This window comes from Diceros bicornis, chromosome 34, assembly GCF_020826845.1.
Source record: "Diceros bicornis minor isolate mBicDic1 chromosome 34, mDicBic1.mat.cur, whole genome shotgun sequence".
NCBI classification, from domain to species: Eukaryota; Metazoa; Chordata; class Mammalia; order Perissodactyla; family Rhinocerotidae; genus Diceros; species Diceros bicornis.
Genome location: NC_080773.1, coordinates 33532040 through 33557443, shown reverse-complemented (window position 1 = coordinate 33557443; position 25404 = coordinate 33532040). Strand labels below are relative to the sequence as shown.

Genomic DNA, 25404 nt, shown 5'->3' with positions numbered 1-25404 from the left:
TCTGTTGGCCTTGTGTTTGGGTTGTGTGCATTTGGTGGGTGGGGACAGAGGGGCCACACTGTGGTCTTGCCACCAACAGTGAATTGCAGAATACCTCTCCCCAAACCTGTTTCCTTATCTTTAGAATGGGCGTGGACAACATCTGGCTATTCAGAGATGTTATGCGGTTCGCTATGGGAGTGGGGGGCCAGAGAAAGTTTGGCAAAAGGAAGGCACTCCCATGATCAGTGTGTTTATTAAGGAGGGAAAGCTTCGGATTTGCACACTTTCCTGTTTGCCCAACACCCCCCACAAGATATCCCATAGACAAGTCATAAGTGAACAGAACTCAAACAAACGTCCATGTTTCCTATCTCATTGGCATCACCACCCAAGCTAGAAAGCTGGCAGGTCCCTTAAGCCTTCATCCCTCATCCACTTATCTAATCCCTTATCAAGTTCCTGCTGTTGATCCAGTTAAATATCTTTGGAATCTGAACACTTCTTCTCATCATCACTACTCTCGTAGACCAAGCGAACAGTGGTCTCAGCATCTGGATAACTGTCCAGCAGCCCAGCCTCCAAGGCCTGCCCTCTTCATTCCCCATACCGCAGCCACATGGATCTTTCAAAAATGGATCCCGGGCTTGTCACCAACCCACAGCTCCTTGTGGCTTTGAGAAGAAACAAATCCCTGTAGGATCTGCGTGGCAATGGAAATCAGTGAGGAAGGTGGCCGGGTTCAAGGGGAAAATACCAACACGGGCGAAGTGAAATATGGCACGTGGGCTCAGTGTTGGGATTCGAAGAGTGGTGGGAATTGGCAGACTGGAAAGTGTGTGCCCTGCCTGAAGAGGGAAAAGGCTGCTCAGTTCCGGGCAGATGCGAACTGTGTTGCTAGATCTTCCAAATTTGTCAGAAGTTGCATTAGTTCATATTATGTAAAATCTTGTGATTATCAAATGTTGGCAACTAAATCAAACTTTATTTTTTTTTAATGCACGGGTTAAACAAAACATGTCAGTGGTTTGAGTCCAGCCTGGCAGCTGCCAGCTTCCAGCCTCTGGCCTACGTGACCATCCAGCCTCCTCCATTTGGAATTCAAGGCCCTTCAGGATCCAGCCTCCCACACCCCACCACTCCAGCCATACCAATCTATTTGAAACTCTGGAAGAGCTAGGTTTAGTCAGACTCACCAAACCCTCCACCTGAAATCCTCTGCTCACTTTACCTGGTAAGCCCCGTGGCTTTGCATCATCGTTCAGGCATAACTCCTCCTCCGGGAGGCTTGTTTGCCCCCCAGTCTGATCAGGTGACTGCTCTGTGCTCTCACGTCTTTTAGCGTGCATTGCTCCACATCCCCGGGACTTTTGAGCCCCGGGGCCCTGGCACGAGGTCTGTCTCACGCTGGGTCTTCAGCGTCAGAGCATGGTGGCCACACTGGGTTGCCGCCCTCTTGGGGGTCAAACAGGACTCAGCCAGGCAGTGCCCCTTGAACGGGCTCTGCCTTCAGGTGTCAGCGTGGAGACAGCCTGGGACCGCAGTCCTGGTTCCACTACGGATTTGCTAGGTGTCCTCGGGGCCTCTGTCTTCTCCAGGATCCCAGCCTCCTCCTCTGACAAATGGGATAACTAAACACACGTCGCAGGGCATATAGCTCACTATATTTTGAAGCTCTCCCAAATCATCCTGGAGGCACAGGTGCTATGAGCGAGCTTTATCATAAATATGAGTCCACCCATGGCTGCCCCGCAGCAGTGGTTCACCAGGAGTTCTCTTCCATCTCTCGAGGACCAGAAGCATGTCTAACTCATGTTTCCCCAGTGTCCAGCTTCAGGAAAAGGGGCCGAGTGAACAAATGCTGAAAGCATCTTGAAGGGAAAGGAGTCCAGGCACGTCGTCAGTTCCTGAGAACAGAGACTTACCTGTCTTGTTCATGCCCCATTTGCCTGACTCACAGACTTTAAAGCTTGGCTGTGGTAAATCCTCAATAAATACCCGGTGAACGAGGAAAAGCAGAGAGCCTGAGGGTGAGGCAGAGGGGGCCGGGGAATCAAAATTCCTGGGAGACAAGTTCTCAACCTTCCTTTTGCCAGCACTTAATCCCCTTTCCCTGGGATGCAAGAAAGGACTCCAGCGGCCCGGTGATAAGATTTATTATTCTCCGCTCTGTAGAAGCCTCGTCTGCCACCCCGCCCCCCACCCCCACAATCCAAAAGAGCACCCAGTCCCCCCTTGACCCTCCCAACTCCGCTCATATTCCACTGTCCCGCCAGAGCCCAGAAGAACAGGGAGGGGCAGTTCAGACCCATCTCCACCGAGGCTTATGGGGGACAGAATGCCACGGGGGCAGGGGGCCGATGAGGGTTACAACACGGGGTTGGACAGAGGATCAAGTTCAGTGTCTGGTGGGATGAGAGGAGGGCCAGAGAGGTCCCGGATGGGAGTGATTCAGTCTTGAGTTTGTACGGCATGGGCCTTGAAGAGGCTAGTCTGTCTGAAGGTCTGAAGGATGAATGGGACAACAGCAAGGAGGGGGAAGAGTCTGATAGGCCGGGGACGGGCCAGTCCGGAAGGGGACATCTGACTGGAGTGGCAGACGGGAAACCCTGTGGTCAGGCATCCTTCCCGGCCAAGGTGCCTGCCCCTGTTCCCGGCCCCCCCAGGCCCTCGGCCTTGTGGGCCAGGCGGTGTTTCTTGAGGCCGTAGGTGTTGGCGAAGCCCTCGCCGCAGGAGGAGCAGCGGAAGGGCCGGCCGCCCTGGTGGGCCGCCAGGTGCTTGCGGAAGTAGCCGGGATCCTTGAAGGCCTTGAGGCAGGCGGGACAGCGGAGCTCGGGCCGCGGCGGCTCGTGGGCGCGCTGGTGGCGCAGCACGGAGCTCAGGTAGAAGAAGCCCTTGCCGCAGTGCTCGCAGCGGTAGGCGCGCTCGCCCAGGTGCAGCCGCTGGTGCTCCAGCAGGTTGGAGCGGTAGCGGAAGGTCTTGCCGCAGGCGCCGCAGCGCTGGGGCCGGGCCACCGCATGCAGCCGCCGGTGCTCTGCCAGGCTGGACGACTGCGCGAAGCGCTTGGCGCACACGCCGCACTTGAAGGCCCGCTCGCCCGTGTGCACCACGCGGTGCTGCCGCAGGTACCAGGAGCGCAGGAAGCCTCGGCCGCACACGCCGCACCGGTAGGGCCGCTGCTCCGTGTGGCAGCGCTGGTGGCGCATCAGCAGGGCCGCCTCCCAGAAGCGCTTGCCGCACACCGGGCAGCGGAAGCCGCGCTTCTGCCGGTGGCTGCGGCGGTGCAGCAGCAGGTCATAGGCGCCCGCGAAGCTCTGGCCGCAGAGACCGCAGCCCAGGGTCCGCCGCACCAGGTGCACGTATTTGTGCGTCACCAGGCCCAGGAAGTGCTTGAAGCTCTGGCCGCACGTGGCGCAGCTGAAGCGCTCCGGGCCCGAGCTGGCACCCCCACCGCCCCCGGCCGCCGCCGCCCCGCTGGCGTCATCGCCCCCAGACACCCCAGCCAGCGCCGCCACGGCCGCCCCCACCTCTCCCGCCAGCCCGTTGTCCAGCACACTGGCCGCATCCGTGCTGCCGGAGCCATCCGGGGGCTGCGGGCCGCCAGGCGCAGGCGGGAGCAGGCGCTCCGGGGCCGCCTGGTGGACCAGCTTGTGCCACATGAGGTTCTCGATGAAGCCAAACGTCTTGCCGCAGGCATCGCAGCCGTAGGGCTTCTCCGCCATGTGGGCCTCCTTGTGGCTCATGACGTGGAAGAGATCCGGGAAGTGCTCGCCACAGTCCGAGCAAGCATAGCTCAGTCCGTCGGCGGCCCCCGCGGACGTGGCCGAGCCGCCCGGGCCGCAGGTCCCCGGCGCGCCCTGGGTGGCCGGGAGGCCGGCGGCCCCGGCCAGGGCGCAGGGCAACTGCAGCCGGTGCACCTGGCGGTGGCGGGTGAGGCTCTGCGGGTAGCCGAAGACCTTGCCACAGAGCTCGCACTTGTAGGGGCGCTCGCGCGTGTGCACCACGTGGTGTTTGCTCAGGTGGAAGGACTCCCGGAAGCGCTTCCCGCACACCGGGCACTGGTGGGGCTTCTCGCCGGTGTGGATGCGCTCATGGCGCTTCAGGGTCTCCCGGCGCCCAAAGCCACGCCCGCAGATGCCGCAGCAGAACGTCTTTCCGGGGACGCTGGCACCGGAGCCCCCCGCCCCGCTGGTCCCGGCCCCGCCGAGCAGCAGCGGGTGGGCCCCCAGGAGGGGGACGGGCACGGCGCCATACACCACGGCCGCCGCGGCGGCCGCCGCCTTCTCGCTGTCCGTGGCGGGAGGGTCAGGGGGCAGGAGATAGGGGCCCGGGGGGAAGGTGGGCGGGGGCTGCGGCACCGAGGCCACCCCGTCCTTCGGCGCGTCGGGGGCGGCAGGCGGGGCGTGGGCGGCCTTGTGCCGGAGCAGGCTCTGGGGCGCCGAGTAGGACTTGCCGCACAGGTCGCAGGGGTACACGGGCCGGGGCCCCGCCGCGCCCGCCGCCGCGTGGGCCGCCTGGTGCTTGAGGAGGTAGGCGGCGTCGCGGAAGGCCTTCCCGCAGATGCCGCAGGGCAGGCGCAGCAGGTCGGCCGAGTGCGTCTTCACGTGCCGCTTGAGGCTCTCCCTGCGGTTGAAGCTCTTGCTGCACACGGAGCACGAGAAGGGCTTCTCGCCCGTGTGGATGATCTGGTGCTGGTGCAGGTGGCTGGGCTTCTTGAAGACCTTCCAGCAAAGCGGGCAGGCAAAGGGGCCCTCGCCGCCCCCCGCCGCCGGAGGGGGCGCCCCCACACCCGCGGGGGCGGCGGGGGCCGAGTTCCCGTCCGCGGAGGCGGCGGCGGGCGCGGCGGGGGTGACCGGAGGGCCCGAGGACGCGGGGGCGGGGGCGGGCGCGCTGGCCGCGGGCGGGGGGAGCCCCAGCGGCGGGAGGGGCGCGCCCGGCTGCGGCGGGCCCCCGGCGGCGGGCGGCACGTCCTTGTGGCAGCGGCGGTGGCGGATGAGGCTGGAGACGTGGTTGTAGGTGCGGCCGCAGACGCCGCACTCGTAGGGCCTCTCCCCCGAGTGCACCAGCATGTGCTGGACCAGGTGCGAGGACTGCTTGAAGGACTTCTGGCACACGCCGCACGGGAAGCGCCGCTCCATCAGGTACTTCAGCCTCCGGAAGTAGCCCTTGTCGTCCTTGCTGGGGTCGCAGGCCGCCCCCGCGGCGGGTCCCGGGGGCGTCTGCGAGGGGGCGGGCAGCGGCCCGGGGGTCCCCGCGGGAGCGGCCAGCCCCGGCGTCGCCCCCGACCCGGACGCGGGCCCTCCGCGTTTCAGGTTCCCAAACAGGTGCTGGTGTCCCGAGAGGTCGACGATGCCCCACTGCGGGGCGGGGAAGGCGGCGTCAAAGAGGGGGGGCGGCGGCGCCCCGAAGGCGGGCGGCAGGGGCGGGTCGGACTTCTTGGCTTGGGAGGAGGAGGACGACGACGACGAGGAGGACGAGGAGGACGAGGACGGCGCCTCCGCCTTGGGCTTGAAGGTGGCCTGGGGCGGGTAGTCGTACTGCGGCGGCGGCGGCGGCGGCGGCGGCGGCGGGGGCCCGGGGGTGCAGGGCAGGGCCGCCACCGCCTTGGCGTGCTCCCCGTAGAGCTCCATGGGCTCGAAACGCTGGTGGTTGAGGAACTCCAGGAAGTCGAAGGGGTAGCTCTGGAAGTGCACCCCGTCCTCGCCCCCTAGGCCGCTGCTCCCGCCGCCCCCGGCGCCGCTGCCCGCTGGGTTCGCCTCCATCTCGGGCGGTGTGGGAGACGGGAGACCCTGCGGAGAAGAGGACAGGGCTCAGGACACGGGACCGCCGGGGGTCCCCGCCAGGAAGGGGCTGTGTGCGCTGGAGCCCCCTTCCCCACCTTCCAGCCTCGCTGGTCTCCCTCTGGCCTCCCGGCCCGGAGAACAGTCCCCCCCCCCCCCCGACCCCAGCTCCGCGCCCCACAGACCTCTCCTCCTCGGCCCTCACCTCCTCTGTGTCCTCACTGCTCCTCATCTCCCTCCTGTCTCTTGGAGTCCCTCCATCTCTCCCATTTCTTCCGGGGTCCTCACACTCCTCTCTATCCATCCCCCACTCTCTATGCGTGCCTGCAGGCCCTCCTTCTCCGACTCGGATAGTCCCAGCACCACAGTCTTTGCTCTCAGTGCTGTTTGCAAATTCTCTCAGGCCTGTGCGTCCTTGCACGCCCCTCCCAACACACACACACAGACACACACCAGCCCTCTGTTCTCCATCTCCTCAGGTTTTGCCTCTGTCGAATGGTAATAATAGTTTCTGTCAGAGTGGTTATAAGGGTGGCCTCTGGAACCAGAATGCCAGATTGGAATCTAAGCTGTGTGACCACAGGCAGTTCCTGAACCTCTCTGTGCCTCGATTTCCTCATCCTCACGGGGCTGCTATCTGTGTAAGGCTCTTCAGTGCTTCCTGGTCCTCTGTAAACACTAGGTAGGTGGAAAGCATTCTCCTGTCACCACTGGTAGGGGAAAGTCAGGACCAACCAAGGGAAGTGGGATGAAGTCAGTGTGGGGGAGGGGCACGTCCTTTTACTACAGGTGGGAAGGAGACCTGCTAGCTTGTGAGAAGCAAGTTACAGCAGGGGAGCTGGCACTTCGAGAAGGCGCCTGACACAGTGGAAAACATGGGGCCAAGGGCGAGGCAGACCTAGGTTCAAGCCCCATCTCCTCCCTGATCCACACGTGCCATTTCTAAAAGGGGGCGGTAACCCCAAGACTGTAGGAGGATTTAAGGGGGCTGACAGAGGATGACAAAGCTCATTCAGTCTCCTTCAGTGATGTCACACCTGGGCGGAGCCTGAGGCAGATGCTCAGGGAACACGGGTTCCTGTCCTCGCCCGTGAGGGTTCTTCCTGCCCCCTCCGAGATGGTGGTCATTCTCTGGGCACCTCCTTTACAGGACTTTCCATCCCAGATGACAGCTTTCTACACCTACCCCCACCCCACACCCTGGAACCTCGGCTCCTGCAAGGGGTCTCTGAGCCTCAGACCCACCCAGGGGCCTTGGGTCACGTCTCCACTGAGTCGGTGGAGGGTCTGTGGGAGAAGGGCCCCTGAGGTCCAGCATGCTTCCTGGCCATCATCCCTCCCCCAGGGGCCTGGCTCTGCGCCCAGCCTACTGTAGGGGTCAGTGGGCCCACACCAAGGCCAGGGCCCGTCAGCCCCCATCCGCCCCCTGGCTCTCTCCCCCCACAGGTGTAAGGTGAGTGTCTCCTCCAGCCCCGCCTGGAGGGTGATATTTTTAGCCACCAGCTCTGGGTGTCCTTGGATGAGACTCAATGTCCCATGCCCTTCACACCCCCTCTAGTTAATCTGATCTCTGGAAGGAGCAAAGGCGTGGCTGGGGTGGTGGTGGAACCTCAGACCTGGAGACAGCGCTGGAGGGGACTGGGGGACGGAAGAAAGCACAGGGAGGAGGGGACCGATGAGGGTGCCACGGCAGAGGGGAGGGAAGGTGTCTGCGGAAAGAAGCCGCTGGCCTGGCTCGCCTCCATTAGAGCCCATAGTAATCACAGCCTCTGTGGACTGGGCATTTCCTGCAGGCCAGCTACCATTCTAGCACGTCACAGGTACTTGCTCACTGAATCCCCACCACCACTCTATTAGACTACGACATAGGGACTCTTGTTATCCCCACTTGACAAATGAGAAAATGGAGGCACAGAGAGGTCAAGTGACTTGCCCAAGGTCACAGAGCAAGTCTGTGGTTCGACCCACCCTTGCCCCTCACAGGGCTGTTTTACCAGGGTTGTTCCCTGAGGTGGAGGAAGGTGGAGGTGGAACTGTGGGGGTAGGAGCCTTAAGTGGCGGTGCTCTTTGGGTTATGAGGGGCATTTATACATGGGGCTGGTGGGAGGGGAAGGGGATTACTGTCCTGAACAGACAGAGCAGTGACGTGGTGAGACTGTGCCCTCTGCCTGGAACGTTCTTCCCCAGATCGCAAGGCTCCCTCCAATGCCTCCTTTAGGTCTCTGCTCAGATGTCACCTCCAAGAGAAGTGACACCCCCCACCCCATCACTCACTAGCTCTCATCCTGCTGCATTTTTCATCAGGGTCATTGCCACCGACTCACTGTGTATATTTCTTTTGCTGTGTGTTTACTGTCTGACCTCCTCACCTAAGAGAATGAGGATCTAGCCTGTCTTTTTTTTTTTTTAATTTTATTTATTTATTTATTTATTTATCCCCCAAAGCTCCAGCAGATAGTTGTATGTCATTGCTGCACATCCTTCTAGTTGCTATACGTGGGAGGCGGCCTCAGCATGGCCGGAGAAGCGGTGCGTCGGTGCGCGCCCAGGATCCGAACCTGGGCCGCCAGCAGCAGAGCACGTGCACTTAACCGCTAAGCCACGGGGCCGGCCCAAGCCTGTCTTGTTCACTACTGTGTCCCCAGCACCTAGCCTGGCACGGTGCGGGTGCTCCATAAATATTTGCTGGTATGTGGGAATTAAACAACACCCACCTAAATCACCAATGGATCCACGAAAAAATCACAAGGGAAATTAGATGAACAAAAATGGAAACGCAACATACCAACTTAGGAGATGCAGCTAAAGTAGTGCTCAGAGATAAATTTATAGCTGTAAATGCTATGTGTATAAATAATTGTTGAATGAGTGAAGGGATGAGACTAAGCTGACCAGAACTCCTCGAGAGAGAGAGAGGGGGACATTTAGCAGAGATGAAGCTGACATGAGGGAGCAGGGTCCCCAGGAGAAGGAATTCTGGGGGCAGTGATGTGACGAGGAGGGCCCTGAGGGCAGGGTGAGCAGACACTGAAGGGCTGCCACTGAGAGAGAAGCAGGGAATTGATCAGGCTCACGATTATTTCCACTGGGAAATAAGAGACATTTCTTCTTTCAGGGCACCCAGGCCTTAATTGGTGTCTTTCCAAGGGGAGATGTGTCACAGGAGGGTTTCATGCAGAGAAGCATGATGGGGGGAACCTCTCCCAAGGGGCAGGAGTCCCTCAGCAACCACAGCCATAATTCTAACAGCTCGTGTTTACTGTTCGACCAGTTTCATATGTACCATTGCCCTGATGCCTCACAATAGTCCTGGACCATTATTGGTCCCATTTTATAAGTGGGGAAACGGAGGAGAAGGGGCGGGTCTTTTCCCCAAGGTCATGTAGCCAGTAAAGGGGAAAGCAGGCATTGGATTCCAGGTCTCTGATGCCAGGACCTGAGGGCCATTTCACTGCAACAAAGATGCCTTGTGATGAAATTCTGGTCTGTTAATGATAGTAACATATAGTAACACATAACACTGAATGAGTGCTTTCTACATGCCGAGTACCCTTCTAAATCCTTTATGTGTGTTCACTCAATGAATCTTCCCAATAACCCTAGAAGATGGTTATGATTATCAACCTTGTTTTACAGAAGAGGAGACTCAGGGCCAGAGGAGGAAATTAATCTCCTAAACTCATACTACTGACAAGTGGCAGATCCAGGATTTGAAGGCAGGTGGTGGGGCTCCAGAGTCCATGCTGTTACCTCCCTTTCAATATGTCTCCAAAATAAAGGAAGGACCCACTCCACCTTATACTGGAAATATACTTTGCCCCACCCACTTCCCTGCCACCCAACTCCAGGCCTAGCCACAGGCATTTATTGAACGCTCACAGGGGCTGTACTATGTGCCTTATATGGCTTGTGGCACTCAAACTTCACAACAGATTCATTAGATAATTTATACATAGGACGACTAAGGCCAAACCCTGTCCCTCCTCTGCTCAAAACCCTGCAGTGACTCCATCTCACTCTAAGTCAAAGTCCTTATAATGACCAACACAGCCCCCATGGCCTCCTGGCTGCTCCTCCAATATGCCAGCTCCATTCCTGTCCCAGGGCCTTTGCACTGGCCATTGCTTCTGCCTGGAATGCTCTGACTCCCACGTATACACCTCTCTCACTCCCTCACCTCCTTCACGTCTTTGCTCAAATGCCGTCTGCTCAGTGAGGCTCTCCATGACCACTGTAACCTGTCACCCACACCCACACTCCTGCCTCAGTACTCTCCTTTCCAGTCAGCATCATCTTTAAACCATATATTCTGCTTGTTTGTCTTATTGGTGGTGGCCTCCCCTCTAGAAGGTGGGCTCTGTGCACGCAAGAATTTTATCTGTTCTGTTCACTGCTCCATCCCCAGGACCTAGACAGTGCGTGTCTCCAAAAATATTTGTGAAATAAATGAATGAATGAGGCTAGGAAAAGAGGGCATGGTTGGCTCAGAGAGATAAACACTAGTGGACTCCAGGCCCCATCCCCTTAGCCATTTCTCTCTTGGGGGAGAGGAGCTGTTAAGACAGCCCCGTGGTGGCCCACAGTTGTCCAGAAGGAGGGAGAGTTACACACAGGTGTAACTTTTTGGTGCGAGACTTTCTGGGGGGACAAGATGACGATAGGAATCTCTTGAAAGAGGCCTTCCTGCCACCCTCTCTGACACTGCAGCCCCTATAACTCTGTACCCTTATCCTGCTGTATTTTCTTCACACATACACACATATTTTGTTTTTTAATTGTCTGCCCCATGAACTAGCATATGCACTCCACAAGGACAGGGGTTCTTGTCTATTTTGTTCTCTGCTGCATCCCCAGTGTAGGAGGTGCTCATTAAACAGCTGTTGAACAGTGAATGAATGAACAAATGAAAAAAATTCTCGGCTTGGTAAAGCTGACAAAAGCCAGATAATTGATCAAAATGCCCTCCCCTCCAAGGCCCTATGAGCAAACTCTCTCCCTTCGTTCTTCCCTTCAATTCCTCCACTCTGACCTCACAGGCCTCCCCTGTCACTCCTCTATGCACCATGATCATGGCCACCTCAGGGCCTTTGCACTTGCTATTCCTTCTGCCTGGAACAGTTCACCCAGATCTCTGCATGTTAATTCAGGTTTCGTCTCTGAAGTCACTCATCAGGCTCCCGGAGAACCCAGAAGACAGCATTTATCTTGTTTATTTATTTACTTGTTTTTGATCTGTCTCCTCAACGAGACTGTAAAACCCTACAAGATGGAAGAGTGTGTGCCTCTCTCTCCTTCTCAACTGTATGCCCTGAACTAGGTTCAGTGAAGAACGAACAAATGAATGAATGCCCAGGGAAAAAAGAGGTCATGCCCTAGTGAAGCTAGGGGTCTTCTCTAGGATGTCCAGGAGGATGGAGTGAGAGCTGGGTAAGAAGTGTGAGGTCAGGACGAGAGGTGTTATTGAGGGGAGGGGGCGCATTCTGAGAGGGACAGCCTCACTGTGGGGCACTGTTCTGTGGGAGAAGGACTGAAGACAGGAGCTGACCTGGATGAGGGTGCGGTGGGAGGCGGGGCAGAAGTATTCCGTGGGAGCCTGAGGCTAGACAGGCAGCTATTTCGACCTGAAGAGCGAGAGGATGTGGGTGTGAGAGCAGAACTCTAGAGGGAGCTGTTCTATGGGGAGGGTGTGGGGGGGGTGGCTGCAAGGGGTATTCTCAAGGGGAATTACTGAGGGGCTGCAGAAGGAAAACAGGGCATTGTTGGCCGCTGACCAGAATAGAAAGTATTTTTACACCAAGGCAGGGAGTGTTCTGGGGAGGGGAGTGGTTAGGAGCTTTAGGGAGCTGTTGTGTGTGGACAGAGATAATGGGGGGCAGTTGCACTAATGAACAATTTTTGGAGGCAACCTATAGGGGATACTAACGGAGGGTTCACGGGTAGCTGCCCTGCAGGGGAGGCAGGCAATGCTGGTGGCATGTTGGGGGCTGTCCTGAAGGAAGCAATGATGGAGGGCTATATAGAAGGGATCCTATGAGAATGCATTTGTGGGGGGCCTTGGCAGCAGTTTAGGGGATCGCCATGAATGAGGGCGTTTTGGCAGCCGTCCTACATAGGGGCGTTGATGGGGAAATATCTGGAGCGGTCTTACGGGGAAGCAGTGATCTGGGGCCCACCTGGCGAGGGCCCGGCGGGAGAGGCACTGATGGGGACGTTCTGGGGACCAGAGCGGGCCAGGGCGGGGCCCCCCGCCCTCGCTGCCCCCGGGCCCCCGGGCCACGCGCCCCGTCACTCACCGGCGCCGGGGTCTCCGCCGGGAGGAGGCCGAGGAGGCGGAGGAGGCGCCGCCGCTCGGGGGAGACCCGAGGGCCCGACCGGAAGTGCCGCCCCCTCCCCCTCCCCGGCAGCCCCGCGCCGCCCGCCTGCCGGCCCGCCCGGAAGCGGAAGTCGCGCCCGTCTCCGAGGCGCCGGCGTGGAGGAGCGGAAAGAGGAGGAGGCGGCGGCGACGGGGAAGGGGAAGTGCGCCTGCGCACTGGCTCGGGGACGCGAGCGGGGAGAGCCCAGGCCGCTTCCGGTGAGCGAGCTGAGAAAGGTGCGCCTGCGCTCTGAGCGCCCGCCTCTTCTAAGGGCACCGCCCACACGCTCCGGACATCCAGTTAAGCCACGCCCCTCGCGTAAATCTGCACTTAGGCCCCGCCCCCAGTTCTGAAGCACGCACATTTCAGAGCTTAATTATGAGCCCCGCCCATCGCCTCAAAATCCGTCCTCCTCGTCCCAGCCCCAAGAAGTTTCTCGTGTTCTTCCACGCCTCCAAGCGCCTACTCTCTAGAACTCCACCTCCCTCCTAAGCCCCGCTCTCAGCCACGCCTCTTTCTTTAGGCCCCGCGCCTCAGCTTGTTAGGCTAACCACGCCCCTGCGTTTAAGCCCCACCCCTTCCGCCCATACCATTTAAGCTCCACCTCTCTCACAACTTCTACGCGATAATTCTGCCTCGCACCTCTAAAGCATTCCCTTAAGTCACCGGTTCTCAAAGTATAGTTCAGAGGCCAGCAGCAGCAGCACCCAGGAAATTGTGAGAAATGGAAATTCTCAGGCCCCCTGCCCCAGACCTTCTGAACCAGAAATCCCAAGGGTAGGGCCTAGGGATCTGTGTTTTAAAAGTACCCTTCAGGGGATTCTGATGCAGGCTGAAGTTAGAACCACAGCTCTAACACACTTCACACTGCTCTTCTCCTATACTCTCTATAAGCCTCGCCCCTAACTCGGTGCCCCCCCCCCTCCGCCCTCAAGCAGCTAAGACCAGTCCTACTTGGCCGTTCCTACTAAGCTCCCTCTCTCTCAGGGACTTCCCTTAGTTACTCCTCCCTTAGGCACCCCCTTCTCTCCCCTGGGCCTGAATAGCCTGAATGCTCACGGCTCAGTGTCTTCTCTTAACAGTTAAGTCCCACCTCTCCTGACACCTTGCTTTCCCGCAGTTTCCCCATGAAGCCCCTCCTGTCGGATAAACCCTATCTACTCCCTCTAAAGGCTCTCTCACTTTCTGCCAGCCTCTAAACCAATTTAAGCCCCACCGCAGTTCTCAGCATATTCTCCTAAGCCCCGCCCATAGGTCTCACCTCCTGCCCAATAAGCCTCGCCCCTCAGTCCCAGCCCCGCCTCCTGCTCCCTCAGCCCCGCCCCCGAGGCCCTACCCCTTATCTACCTAAGCCCTACCAAAGTTGTCAGTCTTGCCCACAACCTTCAACTCAGTTTTTCCTTCCAAACAGGGTCAAGATAAAGAGATGGGTCAAACTGGTGGCTGCAGAATTTCCGGGAATCTGGCTGGAATGGGGAGGGGGACCTAGCGTCACGTTTGCACAGAAGGCTCAATGTTTTACTTAGAGTGGATATTATAGGGAGTGCTTTGGGGTCTGCTGGAGATGGGAGAGAAGGCAAAGGCACCAAATTAATGAGGCACAATCATGGGGTCCCCCCAAATTCCATGTGCCCCTTTCGGGGTGGTGTAGCGGCAGAAGGACATTTGAACGGAGGAGAAGGGGGGGCCAGCCCTGCTACCATCACTGAACACACGCAGGAAGCCAGTAGGCAGAGATTTATTTCCACGGCCCCTGGCTCCAAGGGCCTGTTAGTCCGGGGGAGGGTGGCAGGAGGCAGCAGGACCCTGAAGTTTAGGTCCTCACCCTCAAGCCCCTCCCACAACGGGAAGACCACCAGACACGAGGGTGTCCCGACCTCCCTGCCCAGGCCCAGCTGAACTCCCAGCTCTAAACCTGGCCCAGGGAGCAGTAGCCGGGGTTGCAGGTCAGGCCAACTCCTTGGCCTCCAGCTCCTCCTCATCGGCCCCCGCCGTGGCCGGGATGCCCTCGTCGTCCCATGGTGGTTCAGGCCCTGGGTCGCACAGGGGTGCCCCCATGGCCTCCGGGTGCTTGCGTTTGGCATGGCGCCGGAGCGTGTTGGCCTCCGTGAAGCGCAGCCGGCAGACCGGGCACTGGTAGGGGCGCTCCCCGGAGTGGACGCGGTGGTGGTGGGCCAGCTCGCCCGCCTCGCGGAAGCGGCGGGGGCAGAGCGGGCAGCGGAAGGGCCGCAGGCCGGCATGGATGTTGCAGTGCCGCCGCAGGTGGCTGGACCGCTTGAAGGTCTTGCCGCAATCCTTGCACTCGTGGGGCTTCAGCTCCGAGTGCGAGATGCTGTGGCGCTCCAGGTCGGAGAGGTAGGGGAAGGCCCGCAGGCACACCGGGCAGAAGTGCGGGGCCTTCTTAGGGCCGGAGCCCTCAGGCCCGCCTGCCGCTGACCCTTCAGAGACTGTATAGGGCACACCCTGAGCATCGATCAACAGGAGGTCACTGCCACCGCTGCTGCCCACCGGGGCTGTCACCCCCTGCGCCAGCGGGGGCTCCTGCCCCGACTTGGGGGGGCGGCCCCGCTTGCGAGGGAGGGAGGCCTTGAGCGTCCGATTCGAGGAGGTGGCCCCCCCGGGACGTCGGCCTCGGCGGCCCCGGGGAACAGGAGGAGGTAAGGCCAGAGGTTTCTCTTCCTCCCCGGGCAAAGGCGAAGGCAACAGGTCTGGGCTGGGGGTGTCCATTGAGCAGTGGGGGGCTTGGGTCTGGGCACTGGAGCCGGGCTGAGAGGAGAGAGGGGGCAGCCGTCAGTGCAGGGAGGGTCTGGAGCACCCCTTGTCCCCCAACACCTTGCCATCCCTGGGTGCGAGTGTCTCGACCTGGGCATGGCTGACATTGACCCGGACGCACAATCATAGCCACGCTGGTGGGTAAAATGGCAGGATAATTCTGTACCGCCTGGTAATCTGGTAAACCAGCACTGCCCTCGGGCCCCACAAGTACACCCTAAGCCTCCCTTACCCCTCCCCTGGATCTCGACGTTCGGGGCCAACTTGAGCAGAAATAAAGAAAAATCGTCAGTGGAGGATAGAGTCCAACTGAGGGCACAGGCTAGTACTGCGATCCTCAAAACTGAGAGCCCGTCAAACCCCAGAGCCATAGGGGCCTCTGAACCGTGTTTGTCCCCCCTCCTGATTGGCAGAATGGGAGGAGTTGGGATTCAAGACTGGGAAGAAGAAAGGAACTGGTTTCAGGTGATGCTTAGCCCTGAGTCGTGGATGAGGACATTTATCGGAGCTGTTAAGAGTCTGGGCTCCAGAGTCAGAGGTTCTGGGTTCGATTCCCGAGTCTGTCACTTACTCTTTGCAGGGCCTTGGGCAAGGCGTTCACCTCTCTGAGCCTCAATTAAGCCTTTTGCAAAACAGGATGAATAGTTCCACCCAACTCACACAGACGTGCCGTAAGGATAATATGCATAAAGCGCTCAGTACACCGTAGCACTTAGGAGACATGAGCTCTTATGAATAAGGGTAAATCACCCCCGTTTTCCAAATGGGGAAACCAAGGCACCAGAAAGCCAAGCCTGTTGCTCACGCTCCCTCTGCCAGTAAGTGGCAGGGCCAAGACTCGACCCAGATCTTGCGGACCCCAATGGCCCAGGGAGTGAGAAGAAATGGAGCCAAGGGGACATCATGGGGTCCCTTAGCCCTGGGTTAGAATGCAGCTCTGCCGCTAATTAACAAGCGGCTTTGCCTTTCTAAGGCAGTTTCCGCCTCTGTAAAATGGACATAGCAGGGTTGGTGGATGGCACACAGTAAGCACTCAGTAAATTGCTGTCACTCCCTCATCATGATCATCAGAGCCGGGGACCAGGGGACTGGGGTGTAATAAAGGGGAGGGGGAGAAAGGCACAAGTGCGGTTAGCCGCAGGGGCTGCAGGTGCCACCGCACCCCCTTGGAACAGGCACACAGACTGAGGTCCGGAGAGGGGCGGCCACTTGTCCATGAGCGCAGGCTTCGCTCCCGTGGGGGAAGAGGGCTGGACTACAACCTCGGTCCCTGGAACGGTGCCCTCGCCCCTCGCCCTGCGCCCGCCCCGTGCAGGCGCGCGCCCGTCGGCCCCGAGCGCGGGGCGGGCCCTGCGGGGGCGGCGGCCAATGAGCGGCGCCGGGCCGCGGACGGCGAGGGCCGCCAGGAAGGGGGTCTGCGCGCGCGCGCCCGGGCCGGCTCCGCGGGGCGCGAGGTCGGCGCGCGCGGCGGGGCGAGCGCAGGAGCAGGAGCAGGTGTGGGGGGCGCGCCGCACGAGCGCGCGGCCCCGGGCCTCCCCTCCCTCCGCTCCCCTCCCCCCGTCCGGGCCCCCCGCCTCTCGGGTACCTCATTTGCATGTCGCCGGGGCTCGCGGGTGTGCGCGCGCGGGGGGCGACGGGGCCGGCGCGTGGGAAGGGGCGGGGGCCAGGGGGCCCTGCCCCTCGGCGGCGCGCGCGCGGGGCGGCCCCGCCCCTCGGAGCGGACGCCCGGCGGCCCCGCCCTCCCCCTCCCCTTCCCCGTCGGGCCCGCGCCCGCGGGGAACAAAGGGAACGCGCTGGGTCCTAAGGCCCGGTCACGTCCGCGCCTGCAAACCGCGCCTGCGCACCCGTCGCCCTTGCTGGCCCCTTGCGGGAAATAACCCCACCGGCACATCCCCAGCCACGTAGAAATGTCTTTCCTCCCATAAAGCACCCAGCCGGTGACCCAATCAAAGACAGGTACCGAAAGGATGAGGAGCGGGAAAATGGCTGCTCGTTCCCGTAATTAACATGGCGCCTGACAGGCTTCAAAGCCCAGTGGAGGGCTAAGCACAAGATGGAGCCTGGTTTTTCCTCCTATCTCTGTATCGCAGTCGGCGAACTTCGATTTCTCTTTTCTCCTAATGCAATTCTACATCCTACTCAAGAGGAGTCTGAGGCTGCGAAAAGGGAATTTAATCTGTCCTTATCCGCGTTGTCACCCGCCAGCGATGACACGGCGGGGAGGAGCCTCGCGCAGAGCCTATTGCCCTTAGTCTGTATGGCGCCGAGGGTCACCCTAAGTCCCGCCCTTTCTCCCTGCCCTCACCCAAGATGGCACCAACCTGGCTTCTCTAACCCCAGTGCTGGGAAAGGGACGGGAAAGAGGGAGAAGGGCGGGCGGCGGGGAGGGGGAAGCCAAGAGGGCGGGAGAAAGGTGGAGTGCGGGGGAGAAGGGAGCCAAGGCGGAAGTCGAGGGGCCCCCCGGGTGGAAGTGACGCTGCCCCCGCTGCCCAAAATGTCGGCGCCCAGAGGGAGGTGTAAGTAATTAAAGAGGAAAGCCGACTGACTTTCCCGGCCTCCCGGGGCCGCCCCAGGGCTCCAGAACCCCCGCTCCGTACGAGCGAGGTGGACTCGCCCGGCCGCGGGTCCCGCCTGACCTGCCCCCGCCCCGGGTGCCCGGGGCCGCACCTTTTAGGGACAGGAGGGAGGGGCACAAAAGGCCGGCTCGCGGGGCCTGGGTTCTCGAGCAGACTGGGGAAGGGGGGGGCCAGACCCGCAGGCGACGGGGTGGGGAGGAGGCGGGGCTTAGTGACTGCTGGGGCGGAGCAACGGCTGGGAGGAGCCTGAGCGGGCGTGGCTTAGAGTGGAAGTGGGCGGGGCTTGGTAGAGGGAGCGAGGTTGTGGGTAGAAAGTGGGAGGGGCTTAGGCAAAGGGGTGGGGTTTGATGAGGGGGCGTGACTAAAAGGATGGTAGGCGGGCCCTTGGTTGAAGAGTCTTGATTGGGGCTGAGTGGGGAAACAGAGCTCAGGGTGAACGTGGGAGGAGCTTAGAGTAGAAGGGGTGGGGTTTGTCTGGAGGTGTGGCTTAGAGAAAGTGGTGGGCATAATGAGGGAGTCGGTTAGGCGTGTAATTTGGGAAGTTTTGGTGTAAATATCAAGTCTTTACAATGCAGGTGAAATGTCTTAGATGAAATGGGGCGGGACTCAGAGGGGCTGAGACAGTGAGAGGAGTTGAATGGAGGGGGTCTTGGCAAGGACGGGGCTTAGAGGCTGGGCTTAAAGGAAAAGTTGAGTGGAGTTTTGGGGGCAGATCTTAGTGAGGAGATGGTAGGACTTAAAGAGGAATCTCGGAGGAACTTAGTGGATAGCAGTAATCTAAACAGTGTACCTGTTGAGTCCTTGCTGTGCACCCGCCTATGTAAGCACTCAGCACACATTGCCACATTTTGCTTAGTCCTCACCACCACTCCCTGAGTAGGTATTCCCATTATCCCTATTTTGCAGACAGAAAGGTTCAGTTGGTTTTACCCGAGGTTCCAGGACTAGTTCTGGTCGCCCTGGAAGGTTGACTCAAGTGTGCTTAGCCCCAGATCTTTGTCCTCTCATTCGCTAAGCATGTGAATCTTCTTCTGACGGTGGCTTTCGTCTTCAAAGAAGAGTGAGAGGGGCTTGCGGAAGGGAAGGGGCTTGTCAGGGAATACAAGAGCCTCTGGGAACAGTGTGGGGACTTTGGAAGGAGTGGGCGGGACCTGAACAAGAGTGGGTGGGGCTTAACTACAGTGGGTGGGGTTTGGAGAAGAGCAGTGGTCCTTTCGAAAAGAGGGAGAGAGGCTTAAAAACACTCAGTGGCATACAATCGACTTGGCAGGGATTAGGTGGATTGGCAGATGAGTGGGAGAAGGGGTTGTAGGAGAGTGGGAGGGGCTTGTGGAAGGGAAGGGATTTGTCAAAGAATACAAGAAGCTCTGGGAACAGTGTGGGGACTTTGGAAGGAGTAGGAGGGACCTGAACAAGAGTAGGTGGGGCTTGACCACAGTGGGCGGGGCTTAACCCCAGAAGGCGGGGCTTTGAGAGGAGCAGTGGTCCTTTCAAAAAGAGGAGGACACGCTTAAAAACACTCAGCGGCATAGAAGCAACTTGGCAGTGATTAGGACGATTGGCAGATGAGCGGGAGAAGGGTTTGTAGGAGAGTGGGAGGGGCTTAAAGAGCAGTGGGCGTGGCTTGGAGGGCAGTGGGCCGGGCTCCCAGGGAACAGGTTTCGGGTCTGTGAATCCAAGGAGCCTGATGGGGGAGGGCTGATGGGGAGGTGACCCCCTCACCCCACCTCCGTCTCCCCCTGCTCCAGAGAGAGCCCCCACCCGCCACTGCCCTCGCGCCACGCCACCATGGATGACGCCCCGCTGCCAGCGCCCCCGGTCCCCGCCCCGACCCCGGCCCCGGCCCCAGCACCGCCCGCTGCCGCCCCCCGCGTGCCGTTTCACTGCAGCGAGTGCGGCAAGAGCTTCCGCTACCGCTCGGACCTGCGGCGCCACTTCGCCCGGCACACTGCGCTCAAACCCCACGCGTGTCCGCGCTGCGGCAAGGGCTTCAAGCACAGCTTCAACCTGGCCAACCACCTGCGCTCGCACACCGGCGAGCGGCCCTACCGCTGCTCCGCCTGCCCCAAGGGGTTCCGCGACTCCACCGGCCTGCTGCACCACCAGGTGAGTCCCGCAGGCTGGCCGCGCGCCCGGGGCTCTGGGCAACACACCGCTGACCCAAGGCCCCCGCCCCCACCGCCTCCCCTTGGAAAATTTTTCTCTCCTTCCCTCCCTTCCTGCCAAAGCACCCTGGCCCGTCAAAACATGAGCATTTCTCCTCCAGTCACCACCCAACCCACACAGTGAACCGTTTATGGTAAACTTCCCGCACCTATATGCTCCTCCCCACTCCCCTCCCCTGCTCATACCCCCACGCATGCCAGCATCTGCAATTTTGTGTTTATCATTCCCTTACCGTTTTTAAAAATAGATTTACCATGTATGTACTTAATTCCTTCATTCAGTGATTATCTACTGAATGCTTCCCTGCTCCCAACACCTGGTCACCAAGGTGAAACCAGTACAGTCCCTGCCTTCGGAGAACTGACATCCCGTTGGAGGTGGTCAGTAGCCAGGTAGATGACCAACGAGAAAGCAAAGGCACAAGCAGAATGTTCTGGAAAGGGAGAAGGGTTGGGAAGGAAATTAAAAGCAAAAATAAAAAGTCGATGTCAAGAGTAAAGAGGAGAGAGCTGTGAGCTACCGGACAAGGTGGGGAAAGTCAGGGCAGGGTGATATTTGAGCTGAGACCTGAAGTACGAGCAGGAGTCGGGCATGGGAACAGCATTCCAGGCAGAGGGAACAGCAGGTGCAAAGGCCCTGAGGTGGGAAGGAGCTCAGTGTGTTCAAGGAAGTGATGGGAGACTGTGTGGTTGGGGTGGAGCGAGGCTGGGCAGAGTGGAAGGAGTTGAGGTGCAAGGCAGCCGGGGGCTGAGTCACGTACAACTTTCTCTGCTGTTGTAGAGAGTTGGGATATTATTCTGGGTGCCAGATAGTCGCGCCTCGAGGGTAAGTAAAACCAGATGTGTCACTGGTCTTTCACACTTGTCCCCTTCTCTCTGTCCTCATGGTGTCTGCCTTGATTCAGGACCTCACATCCTGGATGTTGGCCCCAACTTTCTAAGTGATCTTCCTGCCTCCTGTCTCTCCCTGTCACGTCCAGCCTCTGCGAATGTCACAGAGTGACCAGGACCACCCTCCCCTTAAAACCCCTGATCCTTAGGATGATGGGAAAGCTTCTTAACTTGATGTGACATACACAGCCCTCTGAGGTCTCACCCCTGCCCAGTGGTAGGTTATAATTCAACTGAGCATTTAATGAGCACCTACGGTTTGTAGGCACAGTGCCAGGCTCTTTGGGAAAAAAGGAAAGAGACAGACCAACACAGTCCCCATGGCCTCCCAGAGCCAGGAGTCTGGTGAGGGAGACATTAATGGAACAACCAGGTTAATAAATGTCAAATTGCAATTGAGACATGTGAGGGCAGAGGGTCACTGTATTCTGAGGCTAATACAAGAGAGATCTGAAGTGTCTGGGTCAGGGACGGGGCCAGGGACGGTTTACTGGAGAAAGAGGTGATGAATGGGCTGCCTCTGAAGCATGAGAAGTAGTAACCAGGCAGCGGCATGGTGGTGGTGGAAAAGGGCTTTCCAGCCTCTGGGAAAAGGACCAGCACTCTCAAGGAAGCAAGGCAGGCTTTTGAGGAACTGGAGGAAGGCCAGTGTGGCTGGCGCACAGAGCCCCAGGGACAGTGTGGCGCGGGAGAAAGCTGGAGATTCTGCGGGGCTTGTGGCACCTACTCTGTGCCAGACTCTGGATGTACAGCAGTGAGTAAATCCAATATGGTCCCTGTTTTTGCCACCTTTACCTGATGGGGAGACAGACGACACCCAAGCTAGATGTAGATGCTGAGTGTGATATGAGCCATAAGCTCTGAAGAGAGAGGTTGGGTGCAATGAGAGAATAACATGGCAAGCCAGGGGCCTAGATTCAGGGAAGGATTTCCAAGGAGGTGGCAGATAAACTGAGACTTACAGAACAAGGGAGGAGCCTGTCATTGGAAAGAGCATTCCAGGCAGAGAGAACAGCACATACAAAGGTCCTGAGGCCAGCACAGCCTTGTTGTGTTGGAAAGTCAGAGTGGAGAGAGAAGAAATTCAGCAACAAGATAGTGTTCACCACATCCACAGGGTACTCCTGCACATCACCACGTCTAGAGTCAGAGTGGCAAACGGGTAGCAATCCCAGTCCCTTCTCCAAATCCATGCCCCTGGTAGACATGACTAATCAATCACTACACTCCTTCACGTGCAGCCTCAGAGTTCTGCCCACAGAACCCCAGACAGACACTACCAGTCAGTAGGACTCTGCATTCACCACCTGTCTCTGCTATTCGGGACTCTTAAATAAACCACAACAGCCAATATCTGTAAGGCACGGACTCACTAGCCACATTTCAAGTGCTCAATAGCCACATGTGGCTAGTGGCTGCCATTTTGGACAGGACAGATATAGAACATTTCCATCATTGCAGAAAGTCCTGTTGGACAGTTTTGCTCTAGAAGGTTGGACATTTACCTCGAAAAGCCACCTCTTACCCTAGAGGATTATGAAAGACCCTCTCCACCTCCCCCCAAATAGCCACTGGTTTAGAGGACATCTGTGGGACATGGGAAAGTTTGTCAATAATAATTCTAGTTTCTAGGAATTCTGTAGTTATTTGTGATGATTTTACCCTATCCTCTTGGCAACCCTGTGTGATGACACACCTTGCGCCCATTGTACAGAGGAGAAAAGCAGAGTCCCAGAGATGCAGTTACTTGTCCAAGTTTTCACGGAGAGTAGAAGGCCGAGATGGGGTTTGAACCCAGGTCTGTCAGTGCTCAGAGCCCTAGTACTTAGCCACCTCCCCAGGGAGTCCCAATCTCCTAGGTGGGCTTGTTGAAAATGAGTAGGAGTTAGGAAGAGCGGGAGGAAGAGTTTTCCCAGTCTGAGGGGAAGCACGTGCGCCGGTCCTGAGGCTGGAGGGACTAAAAGCATGTTAGCGTGGCCCAAAGCAGAGAACGAGAGTGAGAGAGTTGAAGCTAGATCTTGGCCTTGTAGGCGTGGCAGGGAGCGTGGGCTGCGTCCCTCTGAGAGTCCAGGAATCTGTCCTGTGGGCTAGACCCTTAGCCCTGATGTGCTCTCCCTCCCGCCCCCCCAGGTCGTCCACACTGGTGAGAAGCCCTACTGCTGCCTGGTCTGCGAGCTCCGCTTCTCCTCACGCTCCAGCCTGGGCCGCCACCTCAAGCGCCAGCACCGTGGGGTGCTCCCGTCCCCGCTGCAGCCCGGCCCAGGGCTGCCGGCCCTGAGCGCACCCTGCTCGGTCTGCTGCAACGTGGGGCCCTGCTCGGTGTGCGGGGGCTCGGGGGCCGGCGGCGGAGAGGGCCCGGAGGGGGCAGGCGGGGGCCCGGGCAGCTGGGGGCTGGCGGAGGCGGCAGCCGCAGCGGCAGCCTCACTGCCCCCGTTCGCGTGCGGCGCCTGCGCCAGGCGCTTCGACCACGGCCGCGAGCTGGCGGCCCATTGGGCCGCGCACACCGACGTGAAGCCCTTCAAGTGCCCGCGCTGCGAGCGCGACTTCAACGCCCCTGCGCTGCTGGAGCGGCACAAGCTGACACACGACCTGCAGGGGCCCGGCGCGCCCCCCGCGCAGGCCTGGGCCTCGGGGGCCGGCGCCGCCCCAGAGACGGCCGGCGAGGGTGGCGCTGCGGAGGCGGGCGGGGCCCAGCCGGCCTGGGACGGCGGGCTGCTCCTGGGCCGCGCAGGGGGCGGCGTGCCCGAGCTGGGGGCGCTGCTCCCCGAGGGCGGCGGGGAGGCCCCTGCGCCCGCGGCCGCGGCCGAGCCGTCGGAAGACACGCTGTACCAGTGCGACTGCGGGACCTTCTTCGCGTCGGCCGCGGCGCTGGCCAGCCACCTGGAGGCGCACTCGGGCCCGGCCACCTACGGCTGCGGCCACTGCGGGGCGCTGTACGCGGCGCTGGCGGCCCTGGAGGAGCACCGGCGCGCCAGCCACGGCGAGGGCGGCGGGGCGGAGGCGGCCGCGGCGGCCCCCGAGGGGGAACCGGCGTCCGGGGAGCCCGCGTCCGGCTCGGGCCGCGGCAAGAAGATCTTCGGCTGCTCCGAGTGCGAGAAGCTGTTCCGCTCGCCGCGCGACCTGGAGCGGCACGTGCTGGTGCACACGGGCGAGAAGCCGTTCCCGTGCCTCGAGTGCGGCAAGTTCTTCCGCCACGAGTGCTACCTCAAGCGCCACCGGCTGCTGCACGGCAGCGAGCGGCCCTTCCCCTGCCACATCTGCGGCAAGGGCTTCATCACGCTCAGCAACCTCTCTCGGCACCTGAAGCTGCACCGGGGCATGGACTGACGGCGCCGGCCGCGCCTCCACCCAGACAGCCCTCCCCCGGGGCTGGACGCACGGCCCGCGCCGGGGGACCTCCCGAATCCAGACTCGGGCCCCGACGTGAGGGGACTCTGGCTGGAGAGATGGGGCCACCAAACACCCACACAGGCCCCTGAGCTGGGGGACAGTGAATAAACAGAGACATTCCTCAGCTCGGGGTCCCAGATCTACGGAGAGACTCCTGACCTTGAGGCCCCGGGAATACCTGCTGTGCACCCCCAAATCAACAGGCCCCTAAGCTCTGGGGACCTAGGAACGAGAAATGGGTCTCCACAAGTGCTTCTCATCTTGAGGGCCCTAATAATTATAGATGGGCACCCCTCCCGCAAGAGAGGACTGCCCTTCTCCCTGAGAGCCATCATTCCCAACGACCTTGATCTGGAGAATGTGGGGGACCAGGTCCCCGAGTTTCCCTGGATCCCTTCCAAATGCTACCCACCAGAGTCACTGGTGCCCCCCCAAAATGCATATAGCCAGCCGGAATCTGCCTCTCCCCGCCCCCAGTTCATTCCCTATGCGGAAAGAGGACCAGGGTAGATGCCCCCTGCCCTCAACCCTCCTCCCCAATTAGGTCTCCCTCCCTACTGCGGAATGGATCAACCCTAGTGATCTTCCCCACCTTCAAACACTAGAATAGGCTGGTTCTAAATCCCCCCGCCCGGTAGGATGGATTGATTCAGATACACACACCCCTGTCCACTGGAATGGCTGGGCCAGGTTACGGCCTGTGCCCCATTCTCCTTAGAGTGAGTAGGGCAGACACTCCTCCCCTTCTTCTAGAGTGTGGACCAGTCCACGTCTTTCCCCATCCTGTGAACTCATCTGAGTGGGAGGTCGTGGACACTGGGGTTTCTCGCCCGCTCTGCTGTAGCCCCTGTTGGTCTTTCTCTCCATCTCTGTCGGTTTGTCTGTCTCTGTGTTCCTCAAAACCCCAAATGGAAGGGGGTTTTGGCTAAAGGGTTCCCCCCGTGAGCCTCAACCTCACCCCTCGTCCCACTCCTCAATGTCTCCAGGACTCCAATAAACGTCATCCTGTCAGTCACTGCCGTCTCATTTTCTGACCCTTGGCTCCAGAGAGGTGGGCATTTCTCCCTCCCTGACTTAGGACAGGCCCCCTAAATAGAGACAGATCCTTCCTCCCTCCCTCCTGAGAAATCTCGAGTCTTTTAGATAGCACAGGACCTTTCAAGTTGAAGATGGTTTGTCTCATCTAAATGGAACCCTGCCCCTTGAACACAAAATCCACCTCCAAGATAGGGACATGCCCCCTGGAAGTCAGACACGCCCTTTAGAAATCACCAATGCCATAGGATATGCCGCCTAAAAACCAATCTGTCTCCTGAGACAAGTTCCTACCCCTTGGAAGAGGCTCCGCCCCTTACACTCTGCCTCTCAGCCACGGAATTTGTCAGTTAGATGCTGCATCTAGCATCTTAGAATAGGATCCACCCATCAGAGAATGGGTGGGCCCTTCAGATTGCCTCCTAAACTCTGGACGCCATTCCTGTACTGAGGGCCTATTCCC

At 59.5% G+C, this 25404-nt stretch overlaps 3 protein-coding genes across 5 annotated transcripts; 1 reads left to right on the top strand and 2 right to left on the bottom strand.

Annotated features, from left to right (window-relative positions):
• Window positions 1-24: 24 nt before the first annotated feature.
• ZNF865 (zinc finger protein 865) lies at window positions 25-12151 on the bottom strand. Its single transcript, XM_058530336.1, has 2 exons — window positions 12053-12151; window positions 25-5768 (listed from the first exon to the last, which is right to left on the bottom strand). Exon 2 carries the CDS (start codon window positions 5739-5741, stop codon window positions 2595-2597), a length of 3147 nt encoding a protein of 1048 aa, XP_058386319.1. The 5' UTR covers window positions 5742-5768; window positions 12053-12151; the 3' UTR covers window positions 25-2594.
• A 1683-nt stretch (window positions 12152-13834) lies between these two features.
• On the bottom strand, window positions 13835-17559 carry ZNF524 (zinc finger protein 524). Of its 2 annotated transcripts, none has more exons than XM_058530335.1 (2): window positions 16845-17559; window positions 13835-14878 (listed from the first exon to the last, which is right to left on the bottom strand). In XM_058530335.1, exon 2 carries the CDS (start codon window positions 14837-14839, stop codon window positions 14060-14062), a length of 780 nt encoding a protein of 259 aa, XP_058386318.1. In that variant the 5' UTR covers window positions 14840-14878; window positions 16845-17559; the 3' UTR covers window positions 13835-14059. The 2 variants fall into 2 exon arrangements, with proteins under 2 accessions (XP_058386318.1, XP_058386317.1); XM_058530334.1 differs by lacking the exon at window positions 16845-17559 and adding an exon at window positions 16470-16595.
• On the top strand, window positions 17318-25014 carry FIZ1 (FLT3 interacting zinc finger 1). Of its 2 annotated transcripts, none has more exons than XM_058530331.1 (3): window positions 17318-17400; window positions 19209-19566; window positions 22647-25014. In XM_058530331.1, exons 2-3 carry the CDS (start codon window positions 19249-19251, stop codon window positions 23841-23843), a joined length of 1515 nt encoding a protein of 504 aa, XP_058386314.1. In that variant the 5' UTR covers window positions 17318-17400; window positions 19209-19248; the 3' UTR covers window positions 23844-25014. The 2 variants fall into 2 exon arrangements, with proteins under 2 accessions (XP_058386314.1, XP_058386316.1); XM_058530333.1 differs by lacking the exon at window positions 17318-17400 and adding an exon at window positions 17815-18520.
• The last annotated feature ends 390 nt before the right edge of the window (window positions 25015-25404 follow it).

Bases quoted from the DNA above. Each gene is read 5' to 3' on its own strand.
- ZNF865 (XM_058530336.1), bottom strand. From the start codon at position 5,741: ATGGAGGCGAACCCAGCGGGCAGCGGCGCCGGGGGCGGCGGGAGCAGC.
- ZNF524 (XM_058530335.1), bottom strand. From the start codon at position 14,839: ATGGACACCCCCAGCCCAGACCTGTTGCCTTCGCCTTTGCCCGGGGAG.
- FIZ1 (XM_058530331.1), top strand. From the start codon at position 19,249: ATGGATGACGCCCCGCTGCCAGCGCCCCCGGTCCCCGCCCCGACCCCG. The intron at 19,567-22,646 runs GTGAGTCCCGCA...CCGCCCCCCCAG, and splicing joins CCGGCCTGCTGCACCACCAG to GTCGTCCACACTGGTGAGAA.